Below are 27,322 nucleotides of genomic sequence, written 5' to 3'. Positions count from 1 at the left end.
GGCATTTGTTGCGTAATATAGTAAACGAAAGGTGGCCTGTTTTCTCTTTCAAACAATTTTATTTTATCTTAATGTTGATAAGAAACTCGCAGCGAAACGAAAAGCGAAGTGTCGGATCTATCGAGACAAATTATTCATTCTGTTTTATCGTTGTATTCTTCTGGAGATACGCGTCAATCGTAAATTGATTTCAGAATGTGTGTTTCTACATGCATAAATCATAAAGTAGAATTTTTCTTACGATTGATTATGCTACTTTAAAACGAGGTTAAGTGTTACATCGTACAAATAGATAGCAACCTATTTCGGTATTTTAATATAGTACCCACAATATAATAGTTATGACAAAATTTGTAGGAATATCAATATTTATTTAATTTATACTTAATTTGTATTAATTTCAATTGTGTTTATTTAATTTCTATATAATTGAAGCTTAAAGTCTGTGGATATTCGAATATTTCAGAATTTGAGAATTTCATGATATAAATCAGTTTCTTTAATTTATTATCGATATCTGTTACATATTATTCCAGTTTTTTCTCAGCACACTTTCACACATACCGGACTGGCTTCGTTATAAAAATCAGACAAAGAATTTTAAAATGCAATTTATAACGGCACGTTGGTTGTAGGGTATGTTAAGGTGATTAGTGGAGAACTTCGCTTAGTTATTCTAATTGATTGCTAAAGAATTCTTGTAAGAGGGAACAGGTCCTGAATTCTTAGAATTGTAGGTGGTGCATTCCAGGAATTGACGGCGACTGTTATTCAAATACTATTCGAGGGTGGCAATTTATCATGGTGTCTGTTAAAGTTCAAAACAATGTGTCTTGAACTCGCTGTCTTAACTATTCGTGTACCGTTTTTCGAATACCTTGGTCGGTTACGGAATGGTCTAAAGGCAAAAAGATATATAACCGCTTTGTGAATTGCGAAACAAAGTACTATTTGATACCCACTGTGTCAAGTATGTAATCTGTCGTTCGTTTAGATAAACAACTGAAGGCAAGTGAAAGAATATAACATAACTCTACACCTAATACAACTTGACAGCTGCTTGATAGACGAATACATGTAGATACATGTATGAGTATATATGTGGAAAATATCTAATATTTATTTATATAACTAAACTAAACTATAGTGTTTTATTTCTGAAGATAAACTTCACACTTCTTCGGTTCATTTTTCTCTGGTAATCTTTCGTTTCTTTTTTGTACGTTCGTTAAATATTTAGCTATAAATAACGGTGGCGTGCCGGAAGAATTTTTAAAACATGCAATATCTGACTGTTCGGTCAAAAGCATTCATCTCGTTTCTCCTAGATAACCAAATAAAAATAAAAACATTCTTTGGTGCGCCGTAGAATTTTAGCAACTGATTTCTGCATGCCATAAGATGAAAATAGCTGGCTTAAGTTCGTTACAGGCTCACAGTCGAGAACGTCTTATAACAGCGAAACTAAGGAGATTCGAACCCATTAATATTATTTTATTTTATTATTTATTTATATTTATTAACGCTATCTTTCTTGTTCTGACGAGTACTATAAATTCCTGAAGTTTTGCATCAAAATTCCGAAATAACCTGTTTATCGTATAAATTGTTCAATGAACAACTGTAAAGCAAAGAGCAACATTTCACACGAATTGAATAAATTAATACCATCCTCCGTCAATCTTTCGATCTAAAAATCTTTATTCAAGCATCTTCTCGAACTCATTCCCAATGCTGAGAACACGCGTGCCGGAAAACTCATTGGCTAAGATCGATAAGCGTTAGAACGCGTGGCGATCGCTTACGTCTTACGTATCCGCTGGCGCGCGAGAATTCAAGTGGTACAGCGGCGCGAGGCGTTCGCGAGCAGGCAATTTCCTCATTCCACGAGGCCGGTGGAATCCCGCGCGCCGACCGATCCAATATTTCATCGCATCGGAAAATAAAGGCGGCGCGACCGTTCTCTCGCATGCCAACAGCGCATTACGAACGCGCTATTAATTGCTTCGTATGGTCCTCGCCGTGGACAGGATCCTTGATTTACGCGGATCGACCAGAATAAGACGCGCTGTTGCGACCGCTAAATCATCTGCTTTCATTCCGTGGCTGTGCGCGCGCCATTCTTTTTCCAACGTTTCTTATCGTTTATACTTTGCATTTCAATGAAAATCGCGCGAACCTCGACTTCGCTATTTATGGACTTTAGGCAATCAAGGTGTAGCATCGAGACGCGACGCAATGCATTTCCATTGAAGACAATTTTCTTAGTTTGGGTACGCGGTGAGACCCAATGAATTAAATTGGTCTGTGAACCACCTAGGGATCATGCGATCTTCTCAGAAGACAAATCGATTAACTCCACTTTCTGTAAATTTTTTAACTTTATTATCAGATACGTGATTAATGTCTTAACTTCTCGGAAAATAGAATGGGTTAATGATAATCGTAAATTTAAAGTAATGGTAAAAAATATTTGTAACGTGATTACGTTTCTCTACTTTTTATTTCGTGGAGCCGATCAGTACAACCCCTGAGCTATTTATAGCGAGTAAGGATTCGTTTCGGAAAATGCACATGTAAATTGGAATACACGAGGTGCACCGTCGAGGTAGTTTATAAAATTGTTCGTTGAATAATAAGAAAGATTGAAATGAAAGATTTTTTGTAATTCGATGAATGTCTTCTTATATCTCGGAAAAGTTTAATTGACAGCAATTTTCTCAAAAATATTCATAGAGATCAATTGATTGTAGGCTATATAAGAATTTCTCCTTATATATAAGAACTCTTTTCTTAAAGTCTTTAGAATCACAGTTTCATGTTCTACTAAACATGATATTGTTTTTAATTTTTTTTAAATAATTCTTTTATTATCGCTTTTAATATCTACATTGTGTGGAGACAGGTTTTTGAAGTCTTAAAATTTTCATGTAAAATATAATTTATTCTTACAAAGCTTGTTGCCCAGAGAATTTTTATCCAAATTTTCTTGCATATGCTGCTGTTAATACTTCGTTTTTTTTGCTTGCATACCAAACATAGTTAATATCATAATAGATTTGAACTTCAAACGTAAGATCGATTCAAAAATATCAAATTAAAATACTCGCTATTATTCTTATACTATCTTTTCTAATTTGGTAATAAGTTTAGTCAATCGTCGGTTTTATGCGCTTGATTATGAAAACTAAATTTTAAAGACGATTCTGGCTAACAAAACAATACAGGTAATATCGGAACAAAGGCGATTTCATCGTTTTTCAAAGAAACCGGTCTTCAAGAAGCCTACGGCCGCGTAATTCTGCGTCCGCGGTTGTGCGCCTGCAACGTGTAAATTCTTAACAGCATTTCTGCAATATTGTTCCGTCCATTGCAGGTATCAGCATTGGCAGCCGCAACGCCTGATTCCAATATCGGAATACAGAAATCGGTTAACAAGAGGCGGTCACGCCTTTTCATATTTTTTGACCAGTATGAACTACAGACTGATGCATGTATAGTTGGTCACGAAGCTATTCAACCGCCTGAATATTTTACATTCAGTTTTTTTCATTTATTTCTCATCACTTCGTGTTCTTCGTCAAACATTTTCCAATCTTCTTCTGGTATAAATGTAATACAAGTATTACACGAGAAAATTAATATATTATTATAATTGACATGTAAATCTTAAAATGTTTATATAGGGCACTTACAATCTCAATCTACGTTTAAAAGAACCCATGAACTGTCTACCATTAATCAAGCAACAAGCATCTTTCTTTTTATTTTAGATTATAGGTCTCATGCATCTTTAAATGTGACCACTTTATGTTGTCAGTGTACAATTTTCTTAATATAATGTACATACGCAGTACATGAAACATGGAATAATACGGTAACCAAGAAGGTTTTATCTGATGGTAAACGTTGGTTGTTTACGTTAGATGACAAAGCCCAATACGCTTCAACAGAAATGATAAAATCTCTAATAAATTAGAAAGAACGTCGTATAGCGTCCTTTTAGTCCCATACATATTAGGAGCAACTTACAAGAACATATTTCATAGAACTCTTAATGTTACATATATCAAAGGTGATTAGCTTTCCCTTGGTGATAAGAAAAAAATTAATTAGATTTATGTGGCTTGTTCTTAATCCGTTTAAAATTACTCCATCTTTACCATCCATAAATATTGGTGCACTGATATCAAAGACTTTCTTTTTTAACTTTATTTATATCGACAAGTATCGAATTTCTCGTACGAATTTTCCTACACGATTAGAAGCAGGAGACTATACTATTTCAAACACTTTTTGTTTCATCTCGATACCGTGTTTCACTGTTGAGATATCATCTTGCAAAGAGATCCGCAATTTCGAGCACTCCGCTATGTCTATCTCTTTCGTACACTCGCACCTCTCGCTCGCACATTCTCGTGACCTACCCTACGATCGACGGGCGTGCGGTGATCAGTGACAGACAACGCGTCAGCTTTTTTTTTACTACTGTTGCTGCTGCTACTACTACTATTACTACTACTACTAGTAACGTACACGTTTCCAAGAAAAAAATGTAGGCCACGCCGATTTATAGAATTTCGGCCACCATTCAAGAAACCGTGCAACGTGAATATCTTGGGTTTCAAAGATTCATATGTCGACAGTCGGTTGGAATATCGAGTCTAAACAAAAGATGTTTTTCAAGGCATGCATTCTAATATTTGCTGAATATGTTTGTATTAAAAATTATGCGAAAATTCATGACTTTATTTTACATCAAACGATTCGTTGATATGAATATTTTGTCGACTTAATCGTGGAATTTTTGTGGAAATTTGATATGTTTGGATGTAGTGCGAGTATTACTTGATGAATTAAGAGGCTAATGCCTAGTATAATTTGCATTTACGTATTTGTGTAAAATATTAGTAGAATGATCTGTTGCTCCAACTGTTATATAACATGTATAAGATATTTCAAGTTTGCAAACTTAATTTGTCTGCTTTAGTACGTTTTATTATTTTAATATGTTTTATAGTTGCTCAGAATTACGCCGTGAATTATAATTATAAACCAGTTCAATTACATCGTATTCAATTACATTGTAATTCGTAATGCAGATCTCTCATTTGATTAAATTACAGTGCAATCCATAATTGCAATCGAAGCATAATTACAAGGTGCAATTGAATAATATAATTGAAAAACATAAACATAAGATTGAGTCACGTATGAACGAGAAATAGAAGATACGGCGTATGAACATGATAAAATATAAACGTGAAAGGTAAATATAAACATTTATCTCGCTTCTTCAGAGTTCTGGCCTCTAATTCAGTTACATTATATTTCAAGTACAATGTAATTAAACGACAGCATAATTCAATCTAACTCAACTATGAGCTATGATAGTACATATATTACATAAATAGCAAAATAATATAAAACAGTATAGTATAAACCAACAATAATATTTACTAAAATCAATTAAAATAGTTTTACTGTCTAGTTTTGAAATAATAAAAATAAAAATTTAATACAAGAATGTAGCAATGTCTTTAAGTTTCTACTTTCGTTTTCCAATTATTCCTACACAGGAGCTTATCAATGTTGCAGGACTCAAATTTTTACTATACGTTTATTCGTATATTTAAAAAAAGAGATGCTGAAAATCCTCACAAACATGATACAAGATATTATATTACCTTCGAACTTTTTGAGATCACGAATAGTATTCGTCGGCGGCAAAAGTAGAAAATAATTCATACTACGCGTAACTGTTTCTCGGTCTCCCGAGGCTTCGTAAATTGCGTTAATGGAACGGAGGTGTACCGCGAGCTCTCGATCGCGATAAGCGGGAATTACGTACCATTAATTAAATTCCAATTGAGACAACGTATTTATTACAGGTGTTCCCGGTTAAGAAAAAAGTCCCGTGCATCGACGAACCGCTGACACGGTTCAACGCTGTTCCACTTGCGAAACTTGCGTCCAAGGATTTAGTCATTCGCTCCGCACCGCAGCGTGGACTCTAATTTGCGCCTTACCGCGCCATTCCGCGAGAAGATAAAGCTTTGCCAATGTTACGAAAGCATGGTACTGGTAGCTGGCCGCTAATTGATACCTTAAAGCGGCTAGTTTCTTTGTCTGCATTTTATTTTGTAGAAATAAAGATAGGTTTTACTCGACTGGGATATTCTATTCGGCTCGAAGTCGTTTGATCTTTCCCATACACCGATGTAAAGTGTTTCATTCATTGCTAATGTTGGGAGAAATTTACCACACCTGAAGGATTCATTTTGCTATACAAAAATTAAAAGGTTCATGAGAGCAACAATACTTGTTTATGTTTTAGTTTCTCCAGAGAGCAAAAGAATTCTCTTGAATATTTTTAATTTTTGTTTAATATATTTTAAGACTTTTTTAACAAAATATTCAGCATATTACACGACTCATTATATTATTCATTGTATCATATTATTTATTATTATTCGCACATTCATTGCATTATTGTGCATATACCTGTAATTACATGGCACAGCTGTATCTAATTAAATCGTGCACTTATGGAATCCTGACGAAGGCTGTTTCTGAAGTCACGAGATAAATCATTTTTATAATATTGATTCCATCATGTTGTAAATTTCAACTTCGTCTATCGTATGCTTTATTATGAAGTTAAAAGATGTGAAAAATGGTTTCGTTACGAGCTCGTCGATTGTTCTGATTAATCGATTTCTCGTGTTAGTTACGGTGATAAGTTGAAAAGCTCTTGAAACGTATAATTATAGTAGATACGATATATGTAGTTCTACAATGTTTATTAGTTTCGTGCACATAGTTGAATCTAAGGAGTGGAAGGATAGAATGGACTTTAAATAACGTGCGAAATGTGGAATTAAAATCTCATTAATTTATTCTAAAAAATAATTATGTTAGTATATAGTGAATTAATATCTATCAATTAGATAAGAAATTTATGTAATCAAATTATTCATATATTTTGCAAGGAATATTGATATAAATAATCTTTTACTTCCCTGTCCAATTCTCAAACTTTTGTCGAGACATTCGAATCATTTTCCTGCCAATATTACATAAAATCAGATTTTTATGAACATAAGTAAAATGAGATTAGAGATTCATCCACCTATTAAACATTCTCACAAATATTTTATTTTTGCATATTTTTACATATCAGCTATTTTTGCACACTTCTTGTATCTTTATATTTCCCACAAATGCCACAAATCCCATAAATCCATAAAAATAATGAGTTGATGACGTGTGACCGATCTTCCAAATCGTTTTTATGTTCAAAATAAAAACACAATTATCCCAATCCCAGTTATACATCCCACATAACGATCCATCTACTTGCGATTAAATTTTCCCACGAAAGCATCTGCAGTACACAATTAATTAACAATTAATTGCAATCTTTCAAATTACACTCAATCTACAAAACGATGCAATTACCGTGAATTATACCATATCGGTATTTATCCTCTAGGAATTCGCCAGCTTCGTTTCTGCCAGTTCCTTCCTTCTAATTCTTTGTTCCTTTCCCTCCGTGGGCCCAGGTTAACGCGTTTATCAGCCCCGGTAATCGATTCGAACGACGCGTCACCTTTCACATAAATCAAAACTGGCGCGTATATAGTGGGTGATGTCCAGTTTCTCGGCAGAGAATGAGAAAAGGGCAGGGAAGGCAGAAGGTCGTAGCGGAGAGAGTTCGTAGCACGGTTCGTGCGAGGGTGTACGGATCGTGTCAACGATACCGTGGATTTACGACGGTCACCGAGCGAATCCATTTGTTTCATCTGCATCTGCTTAGCACGCTAATGCTGCCTTCCCGTGTACTACTGCCCGTTGTTCCGTGCCGTTCGACTCGGCCAGACCTCCAAGATTAAGGTGGACCGTCTGTCGTAGCGGAGAAAGAGTTCCTCCGTTAACGGAAGAGGCCACTGCATAATTTCGTAGTCGCGGTTAGTTTCCTTTAGCGAGTCGACTCCGCTCTAGGACACGAGCAACGACGATACACGATGGTTTGAATGAAGCGTCGTCGGAGCTATGAGTTTCGTGATTTGAAAGGTTGGATTATCTTAGGCGTGGCTGTTTGAGAATAAATCTTGAGAGTATATTGATGTGACATTATATGACATACAATATATGTATACAATATTATGTGAATATTATATTAATATTATATTGATATTTATATCGATCAATTACAATTCCTTGACATTTGAGATTGTTAATTTCATTGTTGAAGGAAATCTCTGTAGATTTTCATTTTACAGGATAGACTTTAGAATATAATGTTGCGCGTCGATAAAAAAAATAATGTATCCTTGGTATAAAGTTGTATATCGTTAAGAATGTTGTAAATTGAAGGTGAAATTAAAAGAAGGTAAAGTAAAAAATCCGAGAAGTATCTCTACTAGCATTCACTAATTATAATCGTGTTAATGATATACCCACTATAAAGAGTTAAAAATTAGAAAAATATATTGTAGAATTAAACATTTTTCGAAGCTACAAAATGTTATTACTATATATAACAGAAAATTTAAAAAGATAATTTCTAATGGTCCCATATTTGACACTTATTTTCTGAAATGTATCTTTCAAAGAGCCTAACTACACTAACTTTATCTGCCTTATACGTATCTTAATGTTTCATCATACCTATACGGAATTTTTAACATTTTTCCTTTTATCTCCCGAAGTAGAAAATCAGGTTTCCGTGCCATTTCCGTTATATTTTTACGAATTTTAATAAATTACAGTTCATAACGTGCCAAACGAGATCACATATGATTAGACTGTATCTCCGTAAAAATACTTTATGACGCTAATTAAGGTGTCGATTAGATCGTTTTATATCCGTCTCTACAATGCAATACATATGCGAATATTCAATTTGAGCAAGGAACATCTATCACTGCTTATTTAAATCATACCTTTGATTAAGGTTTTTGTTACCGGTTCAGATTAAATAAGTGCATAAGCGTCTTTAATAAAGTGACTGAAAATTTATTTAAGTGGGCAATTAAGCAAGAGGAAGAAATTCAAGAGTAGAGACTCAAATAATTGGTTGCACAGACTAATAATACACCGTTGCAATTTTACTTACAAATGTACTTATAAATGCACGTTGCAGTGATCTTTCAGTCGTATTTATACCTTTTTTTAAGTGAAAGGTGTTGCCCATCGATTTATTATTTATGTTATTTTTAATCACAGTAATATTTGTGAAGAAATGATTTAATTTTTAAATATTAATTACAAGTTAAATATCCAAATCGCTCAATTATATTGATCTACCATTAAATTGTCAAATTATCGAATTATTAAATTGTTGAATTACACATTATTGAATTATAAAATTGCTCTTCTACGAAGGACGACAAATATGATTTATCATGTCCATCACCTGTAGCCTTTACGCATACATTTCTGCCTATCGTGTATCAGATGCATTTTTGTACCTTCAAATATTTTGGATACTGTACGTATTTATTCGTATAATGTTCACAACTTTTTTCTTTATTTTTTGCATTCTCAAATCCCCAACAAGTACATAAACATTCTACTCATCGCAAAAGGTTTCCAAATATTACATGTCATTCGAACTTCCAACCTACAATCCTCGCTTCATCGAAATAGCTACCACGTAGCCGTAAGTCATTGACCAATTAGTTATCCCAATGATCTCTCTCCCTCTCTCTCTCTCTCTCTCTCTCTCTCTGTACCGCCGGTGTTCCATTGGAATTCGATAAAGCACCGCGTGACCGATCGAATATCTAACGACGTGGGGGGAAACGGAAAGAAATGATTACGAGATGGCCGCTGGCAGGTAGAAGAGGATCCGGCCAGGATCGGGCCTGGTTAATATACCTACGTGGCCGCGGGTAATGAACGCGTGTTAACCAGTTCGTTATCGACGAAACGGTGCCCACCTTCTTCTCGCATGCGAGTTCGAACGGATACGATGCCTGGGGAAACCACGACGATCGCCAAGAGGAAGAAGGAGAGTCAAGAAGAGAAAATAGAAGAAAAATAGTAGCAGCAAAGAAGCGAAGAAGGAAGAATCGAACCAAGCGGAAGAAACGAGAAGACCGTAGACGTAGAAGGTTCAAGGGGCAGGAGGGGTAAAAGGGAAAGGCGAGTAAACCAGGATGGGCTCGGTTTTATCGCGCGATGCTTGGGTAATCGTCACCCCGTAAGAAGTTATGATTACAACGTTTCCAGTTATCGGTGCTTTTCTGCGCAACTTACACTGTTCGCCGCGGTGACTAAGGACGCTTTTCGTCCATGGGGATCGTTGTCAGAAGCACGGAATGACCGCCTGGAATTTATCCCGCGTGTATAAGCCAACGAGCGACGTGTTCCATCCTTGTGCGATTCAACGCGATCCCGCGAGAGATTGCGTTGATGAGAACTTGTGTGTTGGGCTATTGACGATCTACATTTTTTTTGCTTTTTTCGCTGGTAGATTCTGTTTTCTTTTTGGTCGCTTTAATGGCAGAGTCAGAGGGAAAACAAGAAGTCTACCTTTAGCGAGAAGGCTTGACGAGCGTGATATATAGAGCCGAGAGACGAAACGTATTTTATTTCATACAAAATGTTGCGTTTCTTGTTATGCAGCTGCTCTTGGTATTCTTTCGATGTAACGTCAATTATTAATTGAAGTCTTTTGTGATTAATTGTCTATTCACTATTTATTTATTAGAGATTTAACCCGAGTATTATAACATTTATTCGTATTTGATAATTAGACTGCGAATGATTATTTATGATTGGAAAGATAGAACTAGAGTAATAAATTGTATTATCTGGTAAATATTGTTACTCGCGCGCCAGTGGTCTTGCTGTATAATTATCTATTTATGGTAATGTATTTTACAAAGTACAATTTACAAGGCGATCGATAACACGGACATCATCGAAATTCGATCATCATTTTAAGTTTCTGCCGCAGTGCACGCAGGCCTTAACGTTTCGAACTATAACTGTCAAATACTCGCATCAGTATCGTAGATATTAACAAATTTTAACATAGCCACGTAAAGTCCTTATACATTCTCGTATACAATTAATTCAAGTTCTCAGTTCAACTCGCTTCAAAATATTGAATCTGTCCAATTACCTTAAAATCCGCAAAAGCACATTCCGAACTCTTTAATACATAATTTCATCGAACCAAAAAATAGGTAGAACACCATTATAAGGTGGCTGTAGGTTCATATTTTCCCGTATCAAACCTAATGATCGGAAATCTAGCGCAATAAACATTTCGTAGGAAAAACACGAAAAGATAATCGTATCGATATCCAAGCGTTCGATTATTCCTATTCAATGTAATTTAAAACAGCCGTGGAACATTTTAAACGTCTCGGTACACGATCTACATGAATATACATACATAGAAACGTTTGTTGCGAGCGGAATGAGCCTCCTTTGCCTCCGGTTTCGCCGGGTTTCACCGCGCGTAAAAAGTCTAACGAGCGAGCGACGGACGGCAAAATTACGACGAGCATTTATTGTTAGAGTGTTACTGCCACTATTTTTCCTCGTTGTTACCGCGTCATTCTCTCGTTAACACTCTCCCTATCGTTAACACTTTCTCTTGTTAACGTAACCGTCGTAGCTACGTATATAGCTATGTACGTGCCTAATGCAATGCAAATTCAACAAGCGTCATTGAGATATCATATCGGGATCGGGGAACGTAGCATGAGGCTAACGCCCGGTCTGAACGCCCGGCCTGAACGCGACCGAGAATTAACAGTGCTGTTTATCGCCGCAATAATATACGAATAAACGTGCAATCGCATTATTCTCCCGTCCTTATAGTCTAGCAGGATGTTCTTCCTAGTTCTCCTCGGCATCACTTTGTTCAACAGGACTCCACCTTAACCTGGCATCTTTCGTGCATATGGTTAAGGTTGTCGATTTATTGGATTGATTAAATTACTAATTCTGAATGATTTTATTAATTAAGTTTTTGATTTGATTGTTTTGAAGAAGACATTGGTGATATATATTTTTTTTAATAATATCGTTTAGCGTTATTCGACCTTCGTTGGTTGTATTTTATGTTCTTGATGTTTTATTATTCTATGCTGTATTATATTACATTTATGTTGCAGAGATTCTTTTCGAAATGGCACGGTGACAGGATAAATTTGGTAAAACGAAGTCAAATATGTCGTTACACATTATTTTATTTATTTATGTGGTTATTTGAAATAAAGATTTGTTTATATAATGTATTACGATAGCTTTCTTATATATTGCATTAATATTATTTTATTTTATGTAGAACATTTATTAGATTTATTAGATTAGTTACCGTCAATTAAAGGAATATGGCTAGGTTATTGTACTGTTTTATTGTGCAATATAAGTACTAAAATATTTATGTTCCTTTGAAATATCTTACTATGTCATTATATTCTTAATGAATATTTTTTCAATGAATGTTAATTTCCTGTCAGCGTAATCGCCTGTTACAGGGTACAGTATGTGAAAAGCAATTTCGGAAAATGTTTTTCTTTCTTGCGAAGTGATATAGCAATTTTTCTATCTTCTGCGCGCAGATTCCTAAATTTAGTTACTTGTTATTGTATTATAAATCGTTATTGTTACTATCAATTTAATATGTCACGTTAAATAATCTTATTATTGTTTGATTAATTTGATGCCCCACTAAAACTAATGTTCGTAGGAAATGTAGCATCGAATCGTTCCACGCTCATCCTCTCAAGTATTGTTCGTGTTTGAAATTGCAAGGACAACTTCGAATTGTTGGTTATTTAGTATGTATAACATAGTGCGATAATTTGCAGAAAGATAGTCATTTTAAACTTTTGTCCTCTACTTTATATAGCCAAAGACACAAAATAATTAATTATTATGAATAAATCTTCTATTTATCCAAAATAATTAATTATTATGAATAAATCTTTTATTTATTTATTTATATGTGAACTATCAAAAACATTCATATCAAATTTCTTTAAGTTCACGATTAGAAGCTTTACGAACTTAATAACGATACATCATTACGCTGGAATTAATCAGATCTGTCCTACTTTTTCTATTCATGGAAACATATTTTGTAGGACATGTATTGTTTTTCGTTCGTGTTCGGCACAGTGTCAAAATATTGATCGAGAACTGTTTATTATTTTATATACTGTATTGCTTCTACGTTTTGCCCTTGAATGTACATTTATTGTGGTATGTATACCGTACATACATAATTTAAACCTATCCTTTACGAAAAAATGCCAAAATACGGAAGAGGTGGAGAACTGAATTCCTGATTTCATCTTCTTCAAAGAAAAATCATTTCATCGTCATAAAACGTAGCTTCTATCCTATATAATGAATTAATAAACACATAAATTAATGGAACGTAAAGAAACAATGACATAAATGAAGGAAGTTATTTTGGTTACTTAACATCATGTCAGTTACTAAGAAGCAATAAAGTTTTCGATTTACAAACGGCTACCATTTAATATATTTTAACAACGTTCCAACGCTGTTTCTTCGCTAAAAGAAACAGTAAGAATTAAAAATATAGAACCACAAGAAATTCTGTCGGTGATTATGGTAGATAAAAATAAGCGTATCCCTTCCGGAAATTATTTAACGCTCGGTCAGCGATTTTGCATAAACTAACTATAATCGCTTTCACTGACGTATTAAATTGCTCCGCATTCCATCCACTACGAACGTGTTCAATCGCCATCGAAAATTGCGATTGAAACGTTACTAAACGCGAGAACTTTGATAATTGAGGCGTTGAAATAAGCGATGTAAATAAAAAAAAGAAGATAAATAGAAATCGGTCTTTTTACTGAGAAAGGAGATAAGATTGATATGGAATGCGGTGGAAAAATGTAATAAATATTGAAATAATTTATTTTGCCCTTAAACCTATCTCGAGATAGAGGTATGATAATAAGTGCTAACTAGATTGTGGTTGAAAAACATGAGGGTACAACACCTATCACATTTATTTTTCTTCTAAACGTACTGAACTGCAATATAATATTCGTTTTATTTTCTTTGTTTCCTCGACCGTTTATCAATTTCATTCTCACATATGTTCGATATTTTCAGATTACATTTAAAAACCATTCAGTAACCATTTTGGTGAAAATTTGTTGTGATCGATCAACCGTACCACCTGTGAAATTTTTAATATCTCATAACGTAAAATTTTCGTCGTGTTATGTTTTTTTTATTACCAGAAAGCATATAATAAATACAATAATACGACGAATTTATATCACAACTCAGTACAAAGGTGGTAAATTTTGAAAACCCATAGCATTCACGTGATGTATGCAAGATGCAAATATCAAAGTTGGTGAAAACATATTTTTTGATTTTACTAGAAATATTTATTTCTGGTATTTATGTATACCGTTTATCGTCTCAACTTTTCAGTTGTAATGTAAAGTTCTTTTATTATTAGTATGAGTCGAGAATTTGGTGTATGATGAAGGCAAAAAAGATTTTTCAAGAATTTTATTTCATTTTTTTTTTTTTGGTTCACGTATTTTTATCCTTCATAAAGTTGTGTAATAATATCCTACACAAAAAATTTATTATTTTTAAAATTTGGAAAAATGTATAAATTTTTTGTTTCATAAAGTATGTATCTTGAAATTCCTGAATTAATTTTTTTGTTATTCACTCATGACACGAAAGGTGTACTATTTTACTAGTATATTATTCATCCTCATTTAATACTTGACTCTTCGTTTTTTCAATATCACATTTTCTGTTAAAAGGGTGTAACTAATGCAAATAAATAAAAATATTATTCCTCCATCAATTAACTTAACTAATTCTTAAGTAATCAAATCAGAAATATCGAACACAAATTCTGTACTAAAATAAATCAAGCTGCCAACATTTGTTTTCTTTTATAAACCTGTTTTGTGTGACATCTCCTATTCTTTCATGTTATTCTTCCACATTGCTGTCATAATTCGTGTAAGTCATTTTATGAATGGTATTTTATTATTAAAGAAAATATCATTCAGTAATTTTATACTTTGACAGGAATGCAATTCGAGAATCTCATTAATAAACAAATATGTCGAATAAATTATTTCACCAAGAATATGTTCTTTATACACGCAATTTTAATGTGTATAATATAGTATCTTATAACAAAAAAATGTATAAAATACAATTTCAAAGAATAAATTTGATACTGATATCTCTGTAATCAGGAATCTCATAAAAAATTAAAGTACATATATTATAAAATTGCATCCTGTTAAATCAAATAATTTTTCTTATGCGTTCAAGCTGCTATTATTAGCACAAGTACTGCAAAAGTTGTGTGGCTGTTCTTTGAAATAAAAATACTAATTGGTCGTTCATCTCCTTCAACAACATTATTTAAGAAGTAACTATTTAGCTATTACAGTTTTCTTATTTTATTTACCAATTTTGTTCTACCATCTTTGCTTCGGTTCTCAAAGGACTATTATAAAATTCTGGTAGCATACAGGATAATTACGTAGATACGATACGATGAAACGGGTTGTACGGCGACATAGATCATGTGATTATAATTTCTGTACATAGGACATAATCGTTGAATGTTCTTCGAATTAAAATGTGAATGGATCGAAGTTGCTGTCAAACAAGATTAGAACAGAATGTGCTTTCAGTAATTTGAAAGAAAGACATTCTGTTCCTTTTAATCTTATTTCTTTCTCGATAGAGTATTGTTACGTAATTCTCCCTTGTGTTGAGGAACATTTATTATGATGATATCTATTAACATTTATTGAATTATATATTATATTCATTACGATATTTATTCTGATGATTAAATTATATTATATCCTTATCTTTTGTCGTACATATCTTTCTTCCTCCTTCTGAATAAATGAATAGTGATAGAAAATAATTTTATTCATTTGTTCTCTACTTTTATATAAAGATATCTCTTTATATTGAATTAAAATGCAGATTCAATTCAATACATTAGTTTGTTTTCTCGAAGCAATAGTTATACTTGTTTCTATCGAATATCCAGTAAAACCTTTAAAATACTAAATAGTTTTAAATTATTCAAAGTACATGTATGTCAAGTTTTACTGATACCTAAACTGGTATCTTTAATCGTAAGCAGCTGATACTCGAAATAGAAATCTCTCTTACTATTACAAAAGCATTTTCATTGCACCTTCAAGCGCAAGAAACAAACAAGATAATTCGAATCTTACAATCATTCATTATCACCTCGAAAATATAACAAGAGCGTAAATTCTGGCTCAATAGTAAACCAAACTAACTTAAATCGCGATATAAATATTACCTTTGGTACGTAAGAAGGTTTTACCTGTATTACTGCATTTAACAAATAGATAGGATATTTAACCGACGAACAACCATTCATTATCACCTGGAAATCACAGAAGAATGCTAAATCCAGATAACCAATAACCTAAACCAACGTTGAATTCCAATATAAAAGTCACCTTTTCTACTCAAGAATGTTTCAATTGCAGTTCTGTATTTAGAAAACAGACAAGACGATTTAACCCAGATAGCCATTCATTATGACGTTGAAATCACACAAGAATGCAAAGCCTAGATTACCTAGGACCTTAGCTAACTTTAGTAGGTGCTACTATAAAAATCACCATTCCTACACGAAAACTTTCGATTGCATTTTTAAATTAATCGATAATCATGTAACTTATACAACCATTTATTATCACCTGGAAATCACGCAAGAATGCAAAGTATCTATGTTGTCTATGATCCCAAGTAATTTAACACTAGTGCCAATGGCGAATAAAAATAAGGCACGTAGAAAAGAATTCAGAATGAAAGATATAAGAGGAAATATAAAACGCGATGAAAGAGCTAGGTTTTAAATATAAAAATACATATACACAATAGTTCCAAAAATTTAGAATACCATACAATGTCTCAAAAAATTTACGAATTGTTCGTTTTCACTACTTTTAGTTCTGATATTAAATCCAAATATAAAATTGCTTTACGTGAATGTGTTTTAACTGCATCTATACATTTAACGAGACGAAATCATTTAGTCTGCAGGATCTTGATATTATGCAAGAAAGCAACCGCGTACAAAAGCAAGAACGCAGGGTAACTTAAAGCCAAATAAAGAATTATCTTTTCTACAAAAAAATCATTTTAATTGTGTTCTTACACTTAACAGGACAGGACAATGTAATTCGTACAATCGTATATGTGTTACCACAAGAAATTGCACAAGAACGAAAGTTCCAAATTAAATCCTAGTAGAAAAATCACTCTTATCCTACATGATAACGTTTTAATTCCTATAATCATATATTACCACCTCGAAATTATACAATAAAGCAAAGTCCAACATAAGTCGCCTTTCGCACACGAAAACATTTTAATTCCAGTTTTCTTTTTTTTTTTTTTTTTTTACATTTAGCTAGACAGAACGATGTAGTTCATATAATCATATATCACCATCTTAAAATTACATAAGGTTTAAACTTCGATTTAAAAATTCCCCTTCCTATATAAAATTATTTCAATTACACTTTCGAGTTTAACAAACACGCGATCTGATTCGATTCACTTAGCCGTTCACTGTCAGCCGAAAGTTGGGCAAGAGCAAACAAAATCACAACCCCTGTGACAGGGTCAACGTGTAACACGCGTTCGTTGAAACGGTTGCAAAACATAGAAGAATTCACTGGCGCGATATCCTAATTGCGAGATACGAGCCAGCGAGCCGATAAGCCGCAGGAATATGACTCGACACCGCAGGCCCGCCCTCGAACGTCTTAATAACAATAATTAGTTCTCACCCCGGATCTATTTCGCCTTAGGTGCTTTCTGTACGCTGCTTAACAGCTCCCACGAAAGGTAATAGCGTCGAAAATGCTTACACGTTGTCGTAGCTCAAGGTACGCGATTAACGCGGAAAAGTGTTTTTCCTTTGCTCGAGCTGCGTTACGCGAGATTTTCAAACGTGTCTCGTTCGCGTCGTAACAGTGTGCTACTTGTCGAACGTTTATGCGAGATATTTTATGCGACGATCACCAGGCTGTTGACTTTTCTGTTTTGGATTTATGAGTACATGATGTTGATTTTTTATTTTCCTTTCTTAAAAGTAATATGGAATTTTGTACGAGAAGATAAAAATTGATGAGGAATTTTTATTTTTGTGAGGAATTATGGTTTTCGTGTAGTTAAATTCATTTTATGATCGAATTTGGTTGATCGATGCTTGTCGTTCTTTTTTCGATGTACGAGTGCTTAATGTTGATTTTTATTTTCATTTTTCAAACGACTTGGATAATGTCGTAAATATTATGTACGAATTTTAAGCGTCGTCAAAAAATGTCTTGCGTGCGCAGGAAAGTAAACGCACAAAAGAGATGGAGATGTATTTTTTTATTTTCATGTGGAATTGTGTTAGATATAATTAATACACATTAAATGTTATATTAGGTATTAGTGGGAGCACAATGTTATCTGTTATTGAAGATTCCACTAAGTACAGAAGAAACGTTCTATAATGTAATGCAAACAGCAATAAAACTTTTTTCAGAATAATATAGAATAATTATAAGCAGTTTTCACAGGGAGGTGTGTTTAAATACTGACAAGTATTGATTATACAGATAAAAAATATGATAGGTGCAGTCTACATTTTGTAACTCTCGATAGAACAGTAGAACTAAGATAACAAATTGTAGCTTTCCAATCGGATAAATGTAGGCTTATAATCAGATAAATGATCAAGAACTCTTATTACGATGTATCATGCCCAGCTGACACTAAACTAATTAGTATCGACAGAAAAATTTTGCAACATAGCCCAGCAACACAGTAAAAATTATATTAGTAAGATAAGGAATTGTAGTACTGTAACACTGAATCGATGTTCTAATTACGGTGTAATTATAAAGTAATTAAGAAGTTGTTTCAATATCGTGGCATTATGGTTCTCTATTTTTACCTATCTTTTCTAGAAAATTATTTCGCATTTAATATCTTCATCAACTAATCCTCTTGTCATATGTTGTGAGAAAATTAATCATGTAGTCACTTTAATTGAAGCTATAAATAAAACCAACACTGTTGCCGCAATTGGATATGTCTTGTGTAATATATGGCTGTAACATAATTTCAATTGAATTTTTATCATGTATCATTTAATGGATTTTCTTTATAATGTTCATCGAAATTGAAAATATTTTACCGTACAGTTATCTTAATAAATATGAAATTCATTGCTTCATCTATTGAAATGCGTTAAAATATATTTATGTGTAAATGTGGCGTTACATATGTAGATTTTATATTCCACACAATTCATTTTAGCATACACATTTTAACACACTTATCATAAAAAAATTTTTCCTGTATATTGTGTGTGTTATATAAAATATTTAGAAATTCCACTAGCACTCTAATGTGACACGACTGTCACAATTATATTGGTATTATTTGAAATCAATCTGGAAATGTATCTAAAAGTTAGAAGTTTTTTACTGTAAATATATATCAAATAGTATAAATTACGTCCTTGGTATACAACATGAATAGCCATCTAAAGTACATAATACACTAACTATTAAATACCTCGTAGTAAAAGAAATAGTGAGGTCTAAAATATTTACTAAATACCCTTTAATTCCTAATTTTTCCTGATTTATTTCAAACTTGATCAACATAATCACGATAGTCGAATCTCGCAACCATGCTAATGAAAATTCAAAATGTTTCGTATAACACGCATAATACGTTCATCAGAAGGTACCCAGAAGTGTTCGAATACTTTCAACCTATGTATCGCCTAAAAAATATTTCACGTAGTGCCATATACGACCTGCTCAGTAGCCATATTGCTTACTGTTGAATGCTATAATCGTTTAAGAATTTCTTTGGAATTTACAATTATTTCTTGAGAGTGGAAAGAATTTCTACTAAATAACGAAAGTGGATTGGGATTGGTATTTCAAAATTGGATATTAAATGTAACAATTATGAAGAAAAATCTGCGATTAGACAGCACAAAGGCTGCTGTTATCCAATGACACAATGTTAAAGCTTATTTATTGGTGAAGAATAGACAAGAAATATCGTGCCATAGCTGAAATGTTCAATTACATCTATCCCATTCACCACAGACATATATCATCATCAGGCTATCATTTATTTTGATCTTTACGAGACTCTTATTGTAACAGGGAACTCAATACTTCAAAAACCTACGGAAGTTACTTAAATTAATCTATCCTTGTAAATAACAAATTTTAATCATATATTTTTTAAATTATCTTCAGTTATATATAACACGTGTAATAAATACACATTTCTCTACGAGTTGGAATATTTTCGAATATTTTTATAATTATGTATATTATGTACAACAACTTACAATCCGCTCGCTATTCAACAATGCATAATAGAATCGTGCGAATAAATAATTTGACAATAAACAGCTAACGATGTTTCGGCAATTATCCCGAACGAGTCTATCAATCCGCGTGTCTAACTGTAAATCACATCGGCTCCGAATCACCGACTCGCGGTTCTGAAAACCGGTTTCACGGTTCCTAACCCTGACTTAACCTATGCCTAACCCAGACACCTAAACCCTTTCGTCTTTCATCGTTCGTAAACTCGAGCGCTTAACCTGGTCTAGACGAGCATGAAAGATTCAGTGAGCATGGCGACCCGGCTATAATTCACCGAACTTCACAAGCCACGTCTCGCAAATCTTACCCCGCAATTAGAACATCGCTGCAGGAGTTTAACCGTACTTTCGGATCGATTGAATTTTGTTAGAAGTTACGTTTTAAAAATGATCGATGGTGATGGATCTTAATCTCTGTTTCGTGACTTTTCGTAGATCTCTTAGCAACGAAGCAAATTGCATCGTTTTCTAGCGTTCATAGAGAAAGTTCTTTTTGGGAAAACTTGAGTTTTATGTTGTTTCTAAATTGCGTTACTTGCTACGAATATCGATTCATTGATACTTTAGGATAAAATAATTCTGTAGATGATAAACTTTAAGTTTACTACTTTTGAGTTTGTGCAAATATTTGGTGAATTAATTCCGTTATAGAAAAATCAGTAATTCGACTGAATAAGAATAAATAAAATAATAATATCTATAATAATATGTTTTAACCAATAAATCATTTATGTTTGTACCATTACATTTTATAATCTTTTTCTAAATTTTGCAGTTCTCTAAATATATTCGATAAATGTTCCTTTAAATATTTGTTTCTCGTTCATTAAGATTTCTTTTCGAAGCAATTTGTAAATCGTTAATTTTTTAAATTCACCTATAGTAGAACATGGCAAAACTCACTATACATGATTAATAATAATTCATGAAACGTCTTTACGTTACTGTTGCAACTTCATTCCATAAAATCTTTAAGTATTCCGTAACCTCTCGCGAAAAGAAAAAATTGTACAGTACATAAATATAAATTATGTATGGATTATATCTGTTAGACGTTTACGTGTCCCAATTAATGATAAATAAGGAGGCATACACAGACACAGGCGGATCAACGCTTGTCACGAAAGTCGTGTTCATTAATTTCCCAGCCACTGAGATCTTAGAACGCGATCGATCTGTTAAAGACGATATAATTTACATTTACAAGTTCAATGGTGGCCAATCTTTTCATTTCTTAATGTCGTGCGAAGAAATGGTCAAGAAGATGAAGAGACTTTTTTTAAAAATTGGCGTTTTTAGACTAGACGACAATTTCCCCATTTGTTCCACTCAGACACGTCTTAGCGGCTGTGCATGTGACTTGGTAAGACATTATTTTCCATTTTATTCGTCATTTCTGCGAAAACATGAACAGACTATGGTCGTACTATTAAGAGTTTAGACATAATTACTTGTGAATGCATTTATGCATTAATACAAATAATTTATGTATATATTAACTAATAAGTATATATATACATATATTTATTGAATTAATACATTCACTGCAACAGCATTATATAAGATGGCATAAATATTACTGCATGTAACCAAATATTTGGAATTTCTGCTTCATAGGGCAAAGTATGCGTCGAGGACCCAACGCCGTTTGTATTTAGTGGCCCATTCGAATTAGTCGACTCTGGTAACAGTTTTGCTGGCTACATAGATCTGGATGTTACAGTTATAAATTTAGGAAGGTATTGTGCAAGTTTTATATGATGAACTGAAGTTTGTGAATTTAATCAAAAATTTAATTCTTTGCTTTGTATAGTCAATCATCCTCTATTGACAAAGTTTCCAATTTCTTAAAAGAAATTATTAACAGTTATAGCATTAAAAATAAATGTACTAATAAATAATATTTATTAAATTTTTCAATTTAAAGAAATGACATCTAAATTCACATGAAGTACCTTCTGCACATTTCTTCTGTAAATGCATAAATATTCATAGTGTGTAACCAGACTGTGAATTTTGATACATTTATGGGAGATTTAAAGGTGTAGAAATGTTCAGAATGCATGTAATTCGCAAAAATATAAAAAATATTCAAAATGGAGTACTTGTTATAAAATAAATCATTATGTAGGTACCATTTCTTTAATTATGTTAAATACAGATATGAAGCTGCAGTGTAAATAAAAATTTGCAGTCTATTTATGACAAAATAACTAAAAATAACTACAAATAAATAACTAAAAATAACTAAAAATAACTAAAAATTCATAAAATATAACGACGACTCATACATACGACTTCACAAATTCTATAAAATCTTATTCCATCGTTATTTAACCGTGCCATAATTATAATATTATTTAGAAGTCTCGTAACTCCATACGCCCTCGCACCCAATTGCTTTGTCTTCAAAAGCCACCCCCAGGGACCAGAATATAAGTGCAACGCTAAGGAATTATCGAAGCTATCTAAAGGAATGAGCATACCGGTCGGAGATAATTTAGCGACCATGGGAAATCTCATGATGGATAATCTATTGGATACCGCTCCACCGGGCAACCTAATGAAAGATATCGTTGGAATTTCTCCGGTAGCTGATTACCTTGCTCTAGGAAGTCCGCCTCCTAAATTACCGCGCCCACCTTTAGTAGATCCAACATTGATTACGCGTAAGAAAAAAGGAAAAAAAAATAAAAGGAAGAAATAAAAAAAAAGAAACAGAAGTGAATGCTAAATGTTATAGATATGAAATTGTGATTTACAGAATTGAAATTTTTTAGACAAAGTTTTCATCGATTCTTATAGCTTATTTGACATAACGAAGTATAATCAATAGATTGCTAATATGTTTATGTAAGTTCAAATGTTCATTTTTTAGTACAACTAAGGAAATAGAGCTTAATCGATGATAAACGATGTTACAAATATCATACATCTATGAATATATATTCTAATTTACATATTTTATGTATTTAACATGTCGTGCGTATTTTAAATATTTTTTCATATTTAAATTTCCCACAATAGTCTGTAATAGCCTGTAATATAATAATAACAATACGTGGTGGGAAAATAAAATTTAGGGGATACATAACTGTATTTCCGGTAAAATTAGAAAAATGTAGAAATTATATCCCTCAAAATTATATTTCTAAAAGATTAACAATATTATCCATTATAATTATCTTATTTATATTTCGAGTTACTGTTACATACAGTATTTAATTTTTAATAAAATATTTTCCCTTCGTAATACATATCATTATATGCAATAATTAATTTTTATTATACGTTTTTATTATAAACTAATATGAATTATGTAAGATATCCTATGACTAATTTCCACCGTTAGTTGAACTTTAACAGTTTATGTAATTATCAAATCACTTTTAATTTCTTTAAATTATCTCTCGATCAGGCGAGCCAAAGATAAAATACTATAAATCAACAATACGATTGGTATTCTCTTAATTTCGAATGTAAACTCCAGGAAACTATTATTAATGACCGATACACGTTTAATGAAAACACTTCTTTTGTGATAGCATTGCCTTGAGCGACAGTTGAACTGTTTTACTCGAGTTCGATCGTCAGAATGCGTTTCGGAAATCGTTCCACGAGCCGTCTTCCAAGCAGGCAGGCATATCCTAGAGTTAAGAACATTACGTTCTCATAAATCAGGTTCGATTCGATTCGGCATAAATCATAATCGTGTCGTCGGGCATATGCAGACATCTCTGCCCTATAGCGAAGAGCTCCGTGAGAAAGATCCTCCACGACGCTGAATCGCTCTCTCTTCTCATGATATGCCGTTAACTGCTTTTCATCTTAAGCCGACGCGTTTCTTTCGATCGGTTTCTCGGTTCCGTCTTCGAACTTACATCCCACGAATAACCTCCGTAAAATTATTTCATTTTGAAACAAATGACAGATTCAAAAGCTTGTACGGTATTGTTAAATAGGTACTTTGGAGCTACTATTTTAAATCACACCGTTTCGAAAAATGTAAGTATATACATTTTTCAAGATTTGAATAAGAACTGTTCGCCATGGACTTCAAAGTATATAATAATCAATAACGAATGGAAGTTTTCAACACCTACCGTGGCAAGCTTCCTCATAAATTCAATGAATTATATTGTAAAAAGTTTTATTTCTATTTTTTCCATAAGTTCGAAATACCTTGCTTTGACTTAGAAGCTTTTAAAGCACACAGATTTTTATTTCGCGTAAAGATTACAAACTAAATTAACTGGAATCTGGTATAAGACCTTCCCTTAATATTTTCTTCACATTCTCAAATATATTAAGTTCGAGAAACAATATTTCGTACGCACCAACCTGATAAACTATAGAACGTGATAGTCTTCATATAATTCTGCCTTCGCAAATCAGGTAGCTAATTGGAACGCGAGTGAAAAACGAGCATCGGAAAAGTGCATCCTACGTTTGTCACGAACTCGAACATCTCGGCTAAAACAACTTTGGTATCGTCCCACGGACAACTGCCGGCTACTCGCGCGTTATTATTTATTTTCCGCAGTGGGAGGAGCGAGTGAGTTTCGAAAGCGCCTCGCGTGCATCGATTTGACTTAGCCTCACGGTTACCGGTATCCCGTAACGACTTCCTGTCGTAGTTGCTCGTAGCTGCAACCACCCGTATACAGGGTGTGTCTGCAGTGCATGACAACACGTATTTTATAAATTCTTTCATTTTTTAATCGGACAATCACGATGTTTGACAAAAAATATCATTTACGTTTGGAAAAAGAAATTTTAATGGAAAAGAAAAATAATGCGACCAGAACGTTCGATGGTCGCACGTGTGTTTCTTGAATTTTACCAGATGTCGTAGTCAAATTTGCTTCCAGGGAGGTTAATCGATTACTCGCGTAATACGTGAAATACGCACGATATGCGGAAATGAATTATTAATGCGACACGTGACCGCGACACGCGAATGCTCTGCACGAGGGAGGCGGAAGTCTGCATATATAAATTAATGGGAGAGTTGTGGTGATAGTGACATCCTTTGGACTGTAATTTGCTTTAGAAATAATATTCTTATATCGTTTTATAGTTGTTATCGTACTTTGATATCGTTTAATGAATAATTTGATTCTATATATAGATTGAACGGTTGATAGGAATGAAAGCTCTCATATTGTTAGGGTACTTTACAGATAACGTGTTGTTTATATTATACGTTAGTTTTATAAATTATTTGTGCAAATATATGAAACTCTTAACAAAATACATTAAAAAGGAAGTAAATTATAAAAAAATAAAATTTCGCTTACAAAGTGGAGAATAGTACAAATGTGCAGCACTTTTCACATAGACCGATAGTAATGGAAGTAATTGTAATCGTAATATTTACATAACAATCACAGAATATTAAAATTGAGATTAAATTACGATTCTAGTATACATTGCACAAGGAGTACAAAACATAATCTTATAACATAATGAACTGAATTTCAAACTCAATTTCCAAGCTCAACATTTCTTCAATTGGATATAGAGTCGCAAATAAATTCTAAATTGTAAATCCTATAATATCACGAATTGTTAGATTGAATTTCCAATTTAACTTCCAATATTTCCAACTTTCCATTCAACATGTTTTCATTCGAATATTGTTAAACATCACTTGAAAGCTATAACCTAAATCACAAGGGGCAATGAAAATCCAATTTCCTAACTTCACTTAAAATTTCGCTTGTCAAATCATAAATTAATATCTGACCGCTATTCAATAAATATATTCTCTGTTGCAGATACACTGTGTATATCCGATCGGGAGCGTGCTGCTTGTTCGAAGTTCACGCGAACGTTGGCTATTATCCCGCCGCGGACAGTTCCTTTTCGTCGAAGGATCACAATAATTTTCTACCGTACAACTTTGAGAACATTTAAATCGGCCGAACCCTCCGGAACATGTACGTGTATCCGTAGCACTTACATATATTTACATCGAATTAACCTCGGTCAACCTGGGTGGAAACAGGTTGCTTTCCCGTAATAATTATTACACCACTCGAATTATAATTATTAATTCCGTACACTGATTCGATCGTTCGTCTAATTAATTCCGTGCATTAATTGACCGCCATGCTGACACAGAGACGCGTTCACAGAGATCGATTGCGTTCAAGCCAAAAAGGATTACGAGAAGTATCTTTAAATTGCTCTCAGTCGTATCATTCGAATTGAATTAAATATACGTCTTGGAACTTTTTCATTCGTCTTTTTCCCCTAAGAATCTTTCTGATTAATGTAGATATCAATTAGGCGCGTGAATTGAGCCTCGAGATTGTAAATTGTTAAATTAGCTACTGGTTTTGTGTGGCCTGATGCGAATAAATGAATTAATCTTATAACTGTTACTGTAATTAATAATAGTTTCAAAATAATTTCGTTTCGCTGGTTGACGAGATAAAATATATGTTTCCTGCATGATTACGATAATGATTTATCAAGCGAAATATAGTTTGTATCTATGTGTAGCCGCTTATTTCGTTTTATAATATAAATGTAGCACAAGTACAAGTATACTTACTACGTGCTGTATGAGGTATATCGAAATTGTTAGTATAGTAGTTGTTAGATTGTTTAAGTTGACGTTTTATAGTTTCACAATGAATTTTGGAGAAAATTATAAGTAACGTGTAGTTAGTATTTCAATTTCAAAATAAAGTTATATGTAGATATGTATGTACCTACGTACGTAGATGTGCGTGCACAATTGTTAAATTACGCTTTAAATAATTGCCATGCTACGTATATATATAAAATTTTATAAAAATAAATTTACTTTCTCTTTATCGAATAGAAAATTATTAAAAA

General features: G+C 33.0%; 1 protein-coding gene across 2 annotated transcripts in view; it reads left to right on the top strand.

Annotated features, from left to right (window-relative positions):
- Nucleotides 1-27,121, top strand: part of LOC117235010 — a 281,666-nt gene extending 254,545 nt beyond the window's left edge. The window contains exons 1-4 of one of the 2 annotated variants that reach the window (XM_033496631.1): nucleotides 21,504-21,836; nucleotides 22,091-22,212; nucleotides 22,838-23,142; nucleotides 26,254-27,121. In XM_033496631.1, coding sequence (XP_033352522.1) covers nucleotides 21,504-21,836; nucleotides 22,091-22,212; nucleotides 22,838-23,142; nucleotides 26,254-26,498 — 1,005 coding nt within the window. In that variant the 3' untranslated portion in view covers nucleotides 26,499-27,121. Of the gene's footprint in view, nucleotides 1-21,503; nucleotides 21,837-22,090; nucleotides 22,213-22,837; nucleotides 23,143-26,253 lie in introns of those variants that run through there. The other variant, XR_004493600.1, reaches the window with a different exon arrangement.
- The last annotated feature ends 201 nt before the right edge of the window (nucleotides 27,122-27,322 follow it).

The sequence above is a fragment of the Bombus vosnesenskii genome, unplaced genomic scaffold (assembly GCF_011952255.1).
Source record: "Bombus vosnesenskii isolate JDL3184/JDL3185 unplaced genomic scaffold, Bvos_JDL3184-5_v1.1 scf7180000013314, whole genome shotgun sequence".
Taxonomy (NCBI): domain Eukaryota; kingdom Metazoa; phylum Arthropoda; class Insecta; order Hymenoptera; family Apidae; genus Bombus; species Bombus vosnesenskii.
This window is presented reverse-complemented; position numbering and strand designations above follow the sequence as displayed.